The 13,297-nt window shown below is 50.2% G+C and overlaps 1 protein-coding gene across 2 annotated transcripts; it reads left to right on the top strand.

Moving 5' to 3' along the window:
• Positions 1–602: 602 nt before the first annotated feature.
• On the top strand, positions 603–13,040 carry LOC123058964 (transcription factor MYB3R-2). Of its 2 annotated transcripts, none has more exons than XM_044481639.1 (9): positions 603–860; positions 967–1,166; positions 2,613–2,664; positions 2,838–2,874; positions 3,510–3,604; positions 3,691–3,794; positions 4,607–4,735; positions 11,234–12,443; positions 12,595–13,040. In XM_044481639.1, the coding sequence occupies exons 2-8, from the start codon at positions 1,000–1,002 to the stop codon at positions 12,426–12,428; spliced, it is 1,779 nt and encodes a 592-aa protein (XP_044337574.1). In that variant the 5' UTR covers positions 603–860; positions 967–999; the 3' UTR covers positions 12,429–12,443; positions 12,595–13,040. The 2 variants fall into 2 exon arrangements, with proteins under 2 accessions (XP_044337574.1, XP_044337567.1); XM_044481632.1 differs by having other exon boundaries at positions 604–860; positions 2,838–2,895.
• Positions 13,041–13,297: the final 257 nt, after the last annotated feature.

Below are 13,297 nucleotides of genomic sequence, written 5' to 3'. Positions count from 1 at the left end.
GACCATATTTACTACAAGGGTCGTATGTGGAGCAATAACAATTAAGATTACGAAAGATAAGATTTTCATCGGGCACGTATCGGCAATAATCAATAGCGGCGACCGCTCAACCCGTGAAGGCAGGTGAAAAGCCAGAAACTACGCATAGACTATCCGTTCGCAACGATCGGTTTCCCGACCGAGTGTGCCTTTCGTGTCTTTTATCCCGCTCCTTCATGTTTCTCGTAATTCCTAACTCGATGGTCCTCCCCAGTGACTCCGAGCGGCCGATCAAACCATGCGGAGGAGCTCTTGGTATGCTACTTTACACGTTCGCGCTCTAGAATCTAGAAAAAAATCCACGGCAAAGAGGAGCACCAATAATATGCTAATACTTGCATCTAACAAAAACCATGCCATCAAATCAGCCTCGAGTACAAAGGGATCACGCTACATAAATGGAATGAGAATCGCTAGTGTGTGCTAAGCAAGGCACTAGCAGTAACCAGCCACAAACCGGGCAATTCGCCGAAACGTCAGGGGCTGATACGGGAAACCTCCGGACCCGGGAGGGAGCGAGATAAATTATTCCCTTTTCCCTTCAACGCAACGGGCGAGGGGTTTTGAAAGACGCCTCCGCCCATCCATCCTTCCTTCCTCCCCTCCTCCCCCCCTTCGTCTCCCCCAGCACACAACCGAACGCCGCGGCGCGGCAGATACCCCCCGCTACCCGCACAGGCGCGGCCAAAGCTCCATCCTTTTAACCCCCCACCCCCCTACCCTCCCGCCTAGGGTTTCGGTCCGCCCCACCCGCGCCGCGCCGCCTCCGCCCGACTACTCGATCCTCCCGATCCCCCCCACCCCGATCTGGGGGCTACCCGGTTCGTGCGCCGCGGCGGCGGCGGCGCCCCTCGGTTTTGATGTCTCTGTTGTTTCGACGCGTTTCTGTGGCGGTTTCTGATGTTGGTGTTGCTGTGTTGGTTTCAGGCGGCGGCGTGGATGACGTGGCGGCGGCGGTAGATGGGGATGGCGGCGGTCAAGGTGGAGGGGCGGGACGGCTGCGCCGAGAGCAGGCAGCATCTGGCGCTGTCGAGCCCGTCGGCGTCCGAGGGAGGGAGCTATGGCGGCGGGCACGCGTGGGCGTCGCCGCTCGTGCCCAGCCCCGCCGATTCCGGCTCCAGCCGCAGGTACCGCTCCTCCGTCGACTGTCTCGGGCTCTGCTGTTCGGTGTTGCTGGCTAGTGGTTGCTTACCTGACTAGGGTATGGGAGGGAGACCTGTTTGCCCAGGAGAGGTGGTTTTCTTATGGGGCGTTTGGTTAGCAGATGCAATCGGGGTTGGGTTGTGACTGAAATGGCGCAGCAGGTCGCTGCGTTCTCCATACAATTCCCGTATTTGGACACCTTTTCTGATGGGAAACATGGCCTGTGTGCAGTGTGATGGCCGTATGGGTCTATGGGCAGGAAATTGGGGGTTACAATCAGCATGTGAAAAGGAGTCTCAGATTTTTGATTTCGAGAAACCCATGGTGTTGAGATCATCTGTATCGAAACATGCTGCGGGTGGGGCTTATTGATTGACTGTTAGGGAAAGGTGCAATTTCGTTGAGTGCCACTACATTTCATGAGGTTTAAGTGGTTATCATCTCATCACTTGCTTGGTTTGGATGTTATGAGGTACTGTACTACTTTTCTGATGAGATAGTCCCATTGGTGGGATTGTGCTGCTTGGCTTGTGCAGTTGCCAGTTAGTATGCTGGGCCATTGGATAATTTTGCTCAACTTCTGTTGCCTTAGAAATCAGTATGCTCTCTTGGTTGAGGCACAGTGAAGGTTGCTTCCCAGTGATCCTTGGAATGAATGGAAGTGGTGATTTACATTGGTTTTAATGACGTTATGTGCACATGTTTTGGCCTTTTTATGTTTTAATTAACTCACTATACGGTTTTCCAATTGATGTCAATTTCTTCAGATTTGGTATGTGTAAATGCATTTGTAGATAACTAGTTGTCAACCAAGTTTGTCAGTGGTGTGTTTGTTAGCTGAAATATAATGTCATAATAATGTAATTAGTGATATATCTTTGGGTTCCCTCAGCACTGGAACATGCCAATTTCAGCTTATCAAGATGAATACTTGGGATACAAAAGTTCATCCAAGAGAAATTCCTTTTGAGTTAATTTATGATTATTTGAACACGTGCCAGCAATGAAGGTGTAATAGGCTGTTAGGGGCTTTACTGTATGATGGCTGACACTTGTAGCATAGTTAAATTGTCTGAATGTTTACACACATGCTTAGTTCATTAGTTGGTTCCCTAATTCTAGAATATAGAATGAAACGTAGCATGTTTATTATTGTAATTTCCATGAAACAACTTTCATCATAGTAATAGTAGTATATTGAACTAGTTATAGGTTTTCTCATGGCTCTGGCTTTGATTATTGATCAGCAACGTGTTTAAGAGAGAAAAGCAATAGTCAGCGTTTAGGTACCAGAAGTCCGTGTCACAGAAACTTGGTTATTCTTGCCTTGCCCATCTTTCAACTGGACACCCTGTTTTGCATCTTCAGTTTATCATTACATGAGTAATTGCTTACTATATATGTCAATGATCATACTCTACAAATATCAGGCGAATAAGTGGCCCTGTAAGAAGAGCTAAGGGTGGCTGGACACCTGAAGAGGTTAGTATCTAACTATTCCCAAGTAACTTCTACTTCGTTTCCAATCTATTCAGTATATCTGCAATACAACTGTTGAACTGTTTGGTGTCCGGCATCTGCTATTATCTTGCTTTGTTATTGCCTTTGGGTCTTTCTTTCTTATTTCTACCTAATTTTTCTTATTCATGCTGCAGGATGAAACATTGCGCAAGGCAGTTACTGTTTTCAAGGGTAAAAATTGGAAGAGAGTAGGTTAGCTTCTTGTTTGTGCTCTGCATCCTTTTCTCAATGTTCATCTAGCAATTCCAGAAAACTAGGGGTCAATAACCATCAATATTTACCTTCATTATATGGTTTTATTTTTTCATGCAATAAATATATTCAATAATGTACCTGTGATTGGTGGAGGAGAGCGCTGTGTTATGTCTAGGTCCAGGGAGGCATGGACTAAGGATAGGTTGCTTGCTCTCATATAACCACCGGCAGGGCTCTGAGTAATAACACAAAAAAATCCCTACTGGAGATGGGAAGGAGCGACTACAAAACTTCTGATTAATCTTTGCTTTATGAAAATATATTGCAAAACTTGATGGAGGTTTTAATAGATATATCTCATGCTAGGCAGGCCTCTCAATTTAATATATTTGGTTATAGTGCGGTTGAGAGTGAGAGGCATGTTAGAATCATATCGGGGGAAAATTAATAAATATGATCCTCATATGTTCTACATTTTAGGTATAACTCATTTGCACCCTATAGGACTTATGACAAGGAAAGTTAGTCTGGGTAAATTTCGTGCTTACTTCTGGAAACAGTAATTTTTTTAAAGTACCGTAATCTCATAGAAGAATCTGTGTTGTATACAGCCGAGTTTTTCCCTGATAGAACAGAAGTACAATGTCTGCACAGATGGCAAAAAGTTCTTGACCCTGAACTTATAAAAGGACCTTGGACCCAAGAGGTTCGCCAAATATTGTTTGTTTTTCTCCCATCAAATCCAAGTCTGCATATATATGTTGTGATCTGTGCACTCATTGAGTTTTACAGGAAGATGACACCATTATCCAGAAGGTAAAGGAGCATGGACCAACAAAATGGTCCGTTATAGCGAGGTCATTGCATGGTCGTATTGGTAAACAATGCCGAGAGAGGTATTCACCTAATGATGTGACATGCATGATGACAAAGATCTGGGCTACACACCCTTATATTCATAGATCTCATAATTAGTTTGTTGATTTTCCTTGCCTAAGACAAATCTGTATATTTCTGGGGACTGGGGGATTAAAACTGGATGTCAATTATTGAGGGTATTGGCTATTTTGAGCTGCATTTAAAAAACCTTATATATGAGACCTACGTTTTCTAATTTGGTCCCAGAGATAATGCGAACTTCAGCTCTTAGGGGTTCAGATTTTGATTTATATGCAGGACGCTGTAACTAAATATTGCTCAAATCATTTAGCAGTTCATGATATCTTGACATTGCCCTGATAACTGTTCTGAAAATAGCCAGTGTCCTCCGCAGTGCCTAGAAAATGGCCACAGAAATATAAAGCCCAGCTCCTCCTATTCACAATAAAACAGCTAACCCGAAAAGTTACTAACTTTGGGTCCCCAAAACCCACTGGCGCAGACTCCTGTGCATTGCATCCCTGTAGCACAGTGGATCTCGTGGCTGTCCTCTTTCCTGGTTGCTTTAAGTTTAGCTTACCATTTCATATTAGTACATGAGTAAATGTAATACTCCTGTAGTAGAATATTTATCTGGTTCTGGCCAAAAAATCCTTGCACATCAGGCTATTTTAAGTTATAGTTGAATATTAATCACATATTATTATCTGTAATTGTAGTAAAGTTTCTTGCATAATTGATTGATGTATTTATAAGTTTGCCAGAACAAAGTACATATGTAACATGGTATACAGCTAACTTCACTTTTGATGCTCCTCATATGATTTAGATGGCATAATCATCTGGATCCTCAAATAAGGAAAGAAGCTTGGACTTTTGAGGAGGAGCAGGTGCTTGTTGATGCTCATCGTATGCATGGTAATAAATGGGCGGAGATTGCAAAACTCCTTCCTGGAAGGTACTAAGTCACATCATCCTTCATTCCTTCCTCTTGGAAAGTACGTTGTTCGCACATATAGTTTAACTGAATCCTTTTGCTTACCAAGTGATGGTCTGTGTATCATGCCTAGCATGTATGCAAATTACTCATAAGAGAAAGGCAGAAAGCTTTGTAGAACTATGAATTAACTTGCTGGCACAATAAACATAGTGTATTTGCATGCTGTTTAGCTGCAGCTTGTTCCTCATCGAGACTATTGCTAGCATTATTTTTTTCTTATCTCACCGACTAAAATTTTAGCCAAAGTCTAGTTTGGACTTGAACAGTTTGAGTCGTTAGTTTTGAAGTTTAGGTCTTCCTAGGTCCACGTGAACTAGAATATGTAGGAGTAGGAAAAACACAGGACTAGGATGTCATGTACCTATAGGATCTAACACATGAATTTCAGCACATGTCGTTTATATTAAACCTTTTTTGTCCTCTTTATTTGATGATGGGTTTCTTGTGCTTATCTTGTTATACCGAGTATAGAGTTAGAAAAAGACATTTTTTTTTGCCATATACAGGATTGACCTGCTAGTGAACGGACTGTTAGAGATTCTGTCACTTGGCTGTTCTGCGCAAATATTGTGGGTTAGGCCTTTTGCGGCTAGATGATCAGTGACTGAAATTTGTAGGAGAGTGCATGAAAATGGAAGTACACGTTATATCCGTGTAGCATAACTTATGAATGTATTATTGTACTTGTCATGATGTGATGGTCCTTGTACATAAAGTTATTACTGTACTTGTCATGATGTGATGGTCCTTGTACATAAAGTTCTTCCATTTTTCAATACTACAAATTACCTCATTGGATAGACTTGCGCAACTGCTTATATTGATGGATAAGTCTGTGTACTAGGGTCCTTGTGGGGCTGCAGCACATGGTCCTTGTGGCAGTTAGGAGGATAAAGTCCTGGACCATCAAGGACTGGCTGTTAGGATAGAGTTCTGTTCTTGACCATCAAGGACTGTCAGTTAGCATCTTAGACTAGCATCTTAGACTAGCATCTTAGACTGGCATCTTAGCAGCATCTTAGCATATGCCTTGGCTGGCTAGCAGCCTATAAATATGTATCCCCAACCCCTCAGGTTGGCATGGCATTGTGTGAGAAATAAACCAACGAAAATTGTCCCAACTCTCCTAGTGTCATCCACAACTATCAATGCTCAGGCTGAAAGGTCTAACAAGTGGTATCAGAGCCTCGTTAACCTGCACCCTGAGCATTTCCTGTGAGCAGCCCAAGTCGGTAGCAGCAGCTGCTCCGTCTGCCTCTGGTTACCTTCCTCCCTCCGGACTGTCGAGCAGCAGCTCGTCTTCATCAGCCTCCTCTTCACGCAACAGCCCCCCAGCAGCGAGCCATGTCTGCAGGTCGCTCTCAGCACACGGCTACCTCGAGCATGCGGCGCCGGCAAGAGGCCGAGCGCGCCGTGGCAGAGGAGCGTGAGCGAGCGACTGTAGCAGCGGCTGCTGCGGCGGCAAGAGTGTCGAGGCTGGCTGCAGCGGAGCTGGCAGCAGCCACAGCGGAGGTAGAAGCAGCCAGGGCGGAGGTAGAAGCAGCAGCAGCAGCAGAAGCAGCCCGTGAGGCTACGGCGGATGCCAAGGCACTCCGCGGCAGCCCCGGCAGCTCCAGCAGCTCCGCGCCTGCGGACGACGGCGCCGACGCAGATCGCGCCAAAGTGGCGCAGGAGCGGACGGCGCAGTGGGCAGCCGAGCACGCCCGCGCTCCAGGTGGAGGCGCGCACCGCGACGGCGGCTGCAACGACCAGGACCGCGGCCTCTACGAGGTCCGGACTGTGGTCAGGGATGTTGGTTCCAGTGTTGGGTGGCCTACCCTCACTAAAACCAACTACGTTGAGTGGGCCGGGATCATGAAGGTCAGGCTCCAGGTGCGGCGCATGTGGGAGGCAGTCCAGGACAGCAACGTCGACCACCTAGAGGATCGACGGGCGCTGGACGCCCTCATCGCCGCAGTCCCGCCCGAGATGCAGTTCTCGCTTTCCAACAAGCGGACTGCCAAGGAGGCTTGGGACGCCATCGCCGCAGCACGCATCGGCAGCGACCGTGCTCGCAAGTCCACCCTGCAGGCACTTCGTAAGGAGTGGGAGAACCTGGGCTTCAAGCCAGGTGAGGACGTTGATGATTTTGCTCTCCGTCTCAACACTCTGCTGCAGAAGATGGTGAAGTTTGGCGATGCCACCTACACCGAGGAGAGAGCTGTTGAGAAGCTTTTTCGGTGCATTCCCGAGAAGTACAAGCAGATGGCTCGCTCGATCGAGTCGTTGCTGGACCTCTCCACGATGACGATCGAGGAGGCGATAGGTCGACTCAAGGTCGTCGACACCGACGAGCCACAGCCCCCCTCGGGGCCCGTCACCACCGGCGGGAAGCTGCTCCTAACTCGGGAGCAGTGGGATCCCAGCCTTGGTGACAAGAAGAAGGGGGAGCCTTCCTCCTCGACGGGCGGCCGCAAGCGTGGCAAGCAGCGTAAGGCGCGAAGAGGCCCCCCGGGCAGGGCACAAGGACGTGCCGAAGGTGACGCCCGCGGAGGCGCCAAGGACGGCGCCGCTGGCAAGCCCAGGCCGGCACAAGACAACAGTTGCCACAACTGTGGCCGGTTTGGCCATTGGGCCAATGAGTGTCGGCAACCACGACAAGGCCAGGCTCACGTCGCACAGGCGAAGGAGGAGGAGACGGCTCTGTTCATGGCGCATGCAAGCATTGAGCTACCCTCGGCGACTCCAGTCGCAAAGGCTTTCATCCACCTCGATGAGCCAAAAGCACATGCTCTTCTCAGCGATGGCTCCGGGAAGGACAAGGCTACGGGGTGGTGCCTCGACACCGGCGCCACCCACCACATGACCGGTCGAAGGGAATTCTTCGCCGAGCTCGACTCCGATGCGCGAGGCTCCGTCAAGTTCGGGGATGCCTCCGCTGTGGAGATAAAGGGCGTCGGCTCCGTCATCTTCACCACCAAGATGGGAGAGCACCGGCTGCTCACCGGTGTCTACTACATCCCCGCGCTAAGGAATTCCATCATCAGCTTGGGACAGCTGGATGAGAACGGCTCACGCGTGCTGATTGAGCATGGGGTCCTACGCATCTGGGATCGCCAGCGTCGCCTTCTCGCCAAGGTGCCCAGAGGTGAAAATCGACTCTACGTCCTTGATGTGCAGGTGGCACAACCGGTCTGTCTCGCTGTCCGTCGAGACGACGAGGCGTGGCGGTGGCATGAGCGCTTTGGGCACCTTCACTTTGAGGCCCTGAAGCGTCTAAGTGCCAAGGAGATGGTGCGAGGCCTGCCATGCCTCGACCATGTGGAGCAGTTCTGCGACATCTGCGTACTGACAAAGCAAAGACGACTCCCCTTTCCCCAACAGGCGAGTTTTCGGGCTAAGGAGAAGCTGGAGCTCGTGCACAGAGACCTGTGCGGCCCGGTGATGCCAGCCACACCAGGAGGTCGACGCTACTTCCTGCTGCTCGTCGACGATCTCTCCCGCTACATGTGGGTGATGATCCTCGGCAGTAAGGGAGAAGCGGCGGACGCCATCAGGCGCGCGCAGGTTGGTGTGGAGGCGGAGAGCGGCCGCAAATTGCGCGTGTTGCGCACTGACAACGGCGGCGAGTTCACGGCGGCTGAATTCGCGTCGTACTGCGCCGATGAGGGCATCCAGCGCCACTACTCCGCGCCGTACAACCCGCAGCAAAACGGCGTCGTCGAGCGGCGCAACCAGACGGTTGTGGGGATGGCTCGGGCTCTCCTCAAGCAGAGAGGGATGCCGGCTGTCTTCTGGGGAGAGGCGGTGCTAACAGCCGTCTACATCCTCAACCGCTCTCCTACTAAGGCACTCGACGGCAGAACTCCGTACGAGGCCTGGCATGGGCGGAAGCCGGCGGTCTCTCATTTGCGGGTCTTTGGCTGCCTTGCGTTCGCCAAGGAGCTCGGCCATATCGGCAAGCTCGACGACAGGAGCACTCCGGGAGTCTTCATCGGCTACGCGGAGGGCTCAAAGGCCTACCGCATCCTCGACCCAAAGACACAACGTGTGCGCACAGCGCGAGACGTCGTGTTCAACGAAGGGCGAGGGTGGCAATGGGACAAGGCGGTGGACGACGGCTCGACGCCGACGTATGACGACTTCATTGTCGAGTACGCTCACTTCAAGGAAGCTGGGGGAGCAAGCAGCTCCTCTTCACCGGGCACGTCTACCCCGGCCCCCAAAACTACATCGACTCCGGCGCCTGCTACACCAACGACACCACAACCAGCGACGCCGCATACTCCAGCCCCGGCGGTCGCCACTCCGGGCTCGTCTTCATCAGCACCAGCTCACGCAGAGCACAACCCGATGAAGTTCGCTTCCCCGCTCACTCACGACGAGGAGCGGGTCGACGCATGGTATGGAGGCGAACCGCTGCGGTACCGTACGATGGATAATGTGCTCGGCGACCAGCCGGTGCCAGGACTGGTGCCACGTGACCTGGAGGCGCAGCTACAGCTCGTGTGTGAAGACGGCGAACCACGGTCCTTTGCAGAGGCCGAGAGAGACGCGGCATGGCGCGCCGCGATGAAGTTGGAGATGGATGCGGTCGAGCAAAACCGCACCTGGGAGCTTGCTGATCTCCCTCGAGGTCACCGCGCAATCACCCTTAAGTGGGTGTTCAAGCTGAAGAGGGATGGAGCCGGCGCCATCATCAAGCACAAGGCTCGTTTGGTGGCCCGAGGCTTCTTGCAGCAGGAAGGAGTCGACTTCGACGACGCTTTCGCTCCCGTGGCACGGATGGAGTCCGTGCGACTTCTCCTTGCGCTGGCTGCCCAGGAGGGCTGGCGTGTCCACCACATGGACGTTAAGTCGGCATTCCTCAATGGTGACTTGAAGGAGGAAGTCTACGTGCATCAGCCACCGGGGTTTACGATTCCCGGCCAGGAGGGCAAGGTGCTCCGCCTGCGCAAGGCTCTCTATGGCCTGCGGCAGGCACCCAGGGCGTGGAACGCCAAGCTGGACTCCACGCTGAAGAAGATGGGTTTCGAGCAGAGCCCGCATGAGGCTGCCGTCTACCGACGGGGGAGTGGAGGAAATGCCCTGCTGGTGGGCGTCTACGTTGACGACCTGGTGATCACCGGCACCAAAGATGCAGAGGTGGCGGCGTTCAAGGAAGACATGAAGGCCACGTTCCAGATGAGTGACCTGGGGCTCCTCTCCTTCTATCTAGGGATTGAGGTGCACCAGGACCACTCCGGGATCGCGCTTCGACAGTCCACCTACGCCAAGCGCATCGTTGAGCTAGCTGGGCTCACCGACTGCCATCCAGCTCTCACTCCGATGGAGGAGAGGCTGAAACTAAGTCGCGACAGCATGACGGAGGAAGTGGATACTACGCAGTACCGACGCCTTGTGGGGAGCCTTCGCTACCTCACTCACACACGGCCGGACTTGGCATTCTCCGTCGGCTATGTCAGTCGGTTCATGGAGCGACCAACGTCGGAACACCAGCAGGCAGTGAAGAGGATCGTCCGCTACATAGCAGGGACCCTCGACCACGGCCTCCATTACCCTAGGTGCCCTGGGGCGGCACACTTCGTCGGGTACAGCGACAGCGACCACGCCGGCGACATCGACACCAGCAAGAGCACGAGCGGGATCCTCCTCTTCCTCGGCAAGTGTCTCGTGAGCTGGCAATCAGTCAAGCAGCAGGTGGTGGCCCTGTCCAGCTGTGAGGCTGAGTACATAGCGGCCTCCACCGCCTGTACTCAGGCGCTCTGGCTTGCTCGACTGCTTGGTGATCTTCTCGTTCAAGACACCAGAACGGTGCAGCTCCTGGTGGACAGCAAGTCCGCCCTGGCCCTGGCAAAGAACCCCGTGTTCCACGAACGGAGCAAGCACATCCGACTGAGGTATCACTTCATCTGCAGCTGTGTGGAAGAAGGGAGCATCGAGGCGAGCTACATCAACACCAAGGATCAGCTCGCAGACCTGCTCACCAAGCCCCTTGGGAGGGTCAAGTTCCTCGAACTTTGCTCCAGGATTGGGATGATTCAACTCTCCCACAAGACGACGTACAAGACTTAGGGGGAGAATGATGGATAAGTCTGTGTACTAGGGTCCTTGTGGGGCTGCAGCACATGGTCCTTGTGGCAGTTAGGAGGATAAAGTCCTGGACCATCAAGGACTGGCTGTTAGGATAGAGTTCTGTTCTTGACCATCAAGGACTGTCAGTTAGCATCTTAGACTAGCATCTTAGACTAGCATCTTAGACTGGCATCTTAGCAGCATCTTAGCATATGCCTTGGCTGGCTAGCAGCCTATAAATATGTATCCCCAACCCCTCAGGTTGGCATGGCATTGTGTGAGAAATAAACCAACGAAAATTGTCCCAACTCTCCTAGTGTCATCCACAACTATCAATGCTCAGGCTGAAAGGTCTAACATATATTTCGTCTTCCACTGATTTAAGTTTTTTCATTCCTCCAGGACAGATAACTCAATAAAAAACCATTGGAATAGTTCAGTGAGAAAAAGGCTAGATGAATATGATACAGGAGCTGCCCGCAATGTTCCAGTACATGTCAGTCATAATGATTTGAAACAGCCCGCGATAGCCCTGCCTGCTGAAAACTACATTGACTTGAATGAAGTGCCAAACATCAGTTTGAGAAACCATTCAGGAATAGTCGATCATTCTGATCCTACCCATAGTCCACGGGTGTGTAGTTTGAAAAATATTAAGGGCTGTTCAGACTTCCTCTCTCTTTCCATGCCAACTGCTCAACCAGTAACTTCATGTCAGGCATCAGCAGCTGATGATTCTGCTGTTGCTTTAGCAATAATGGGGATGAAAATGGATTCTGGCCGTGACAAGGACATTGAACTGAACTTTGTTTGTCAGAAGGGTCTGCAAATCAATTTGTCGAATGAGAAGGGCCTGGAAATTGACCCCGTAATAGCTAAGCCAGATGGACGTGAATCAACCTTGGTAAAAGAGGCTCAGTCCTTTGGTTCTCTTTGTTATCAGATACCTAAGCTAGAAGATATCGACCTTGTTCGTTCCCCAGTTTTGTCAAGACATCATGGATCAGAACACGGTGTGGATGGATTTCAATCACCCACTGGCTATGCTACTCCCTCTCCAACTGATGGAAAACAATCCGATCAGCTCAGTGTGGAATCAATATTGAAAAGTGCTGCTGAAAACTTCCCAGGTACTCCTTCGATACTCAGGAGAAGAAAAAGGGATAAACCAACACCTTCTCAAGATACTGATTTTAAGATTGATGCAAACAGTGATTGTTTTGACACCCCCAAAGCGAACTGCACTACATATAGCCCACATTCATTTAAAACTGCACCATTTTTGTCCTTGGGTCGCCTTGATGACCAGCAGTTGCCTTCTGTCTTGGGGAAGTTTGATGTTTCCCCCACATATCGATTAAGGTCAAAGCGAATGGCTGTGCTGAAAACCGTTGAGAAGCATCTAGATTTTTCGGCTGATGCAATGGATACTTGTGACATGGTTGGAACTCTGAAATCTTCTTGCCGGAACACGGAGAGCATCAATGCCAGCTCAGACATTTCAAGCGCACACGATAGGAGGATTAATGGGCATATGATTGGGTTGGAGACTCTAACCAGTGACTTTGCATACACAACAAAGTTAGATGCAACCTAGTTCTGCAGTATCCAGGTATGATGCAACCTAGTGACTGTGCACTTGTAAATTTATCGCATACATGAACAAGAATATAACTAGTTAACCCAAAATTCCGTATTCTTGGAAGTTCCTTGAAATGATTTCATCATGGATCTAATATATGATTTAATTCCTGACAACGCAGAAGCGGTGGGCGTTTCACTGGAGAGGGGATGAAGACCTTATGCGTCTAAACTGACCTGTCCCTAGACGCTCGCTCACAGAATTGACCAGAGAAAGCAGTTTTGTTGATCTACCGGGTAGAAAATAATCATTTGCCCCGCCATCTCTCCTTGGCGGGGTGTATATTCGATATTCGAGTCATCTAGCAATACTATTGTCAACAGGAAAAGAAAATGGCGACTTACATGTAATTCAGCTTTAGAAGGAGCTCAGCTGTGTACAAAGGAAAAACCATAGCTTTTATAGACTTACAGTCAGCAAGATTCCAGAACAAACCATAGCTTAATGGCGGGGTGTTTTTGTTCTTTCGATCAACGATCGTTGGACTATATATTGGTGGGCGTCTATAAGACTTGTAATTTGAAGACGTGGATTATGGTTGGAATTTAAAGACGTGGATTATCATCATTGGCATGTGCATTTTGTTTGCTTTGATACTTTTGCTTGGAGTGGCCGCATAATGAAAAACATTTGCTCGGTTTTGTGGTTGACTTGTTGCTGCTGTCGACGCACCTCGCCTCCTGCCTGACACCTGCTATTGCCGTGCCAAGGGAGCTCGCCGCTGGGCTACGGTAGAAGAAATTTTGGTGCCCTAGAAAATTTTCAGGTGCCCTGTTTTTTATCATCTGTACTTCAAGCGGAGAAATAATCTGCGCACCAGAGCC

This window comes from Triticum aestivum, chromosome 1A (genome assembly GCF_018294505.1).
Source record: "Triticum aestivum cultivar Chinese Spring chromosome 1A, IWGSC CS RefSeq v2.1, whole genome shotgun sequence".
NCBI lineage: Eukaryota > Viridiplantae > Streptophyta > Magnoliopsida > Poales > Poaceae > Triticum > Triticum aestivum.
Note: the sequence above shows the minus strand (reverse complement) of the source record. Positions and strands in the feature narration are given on the sequence as shown.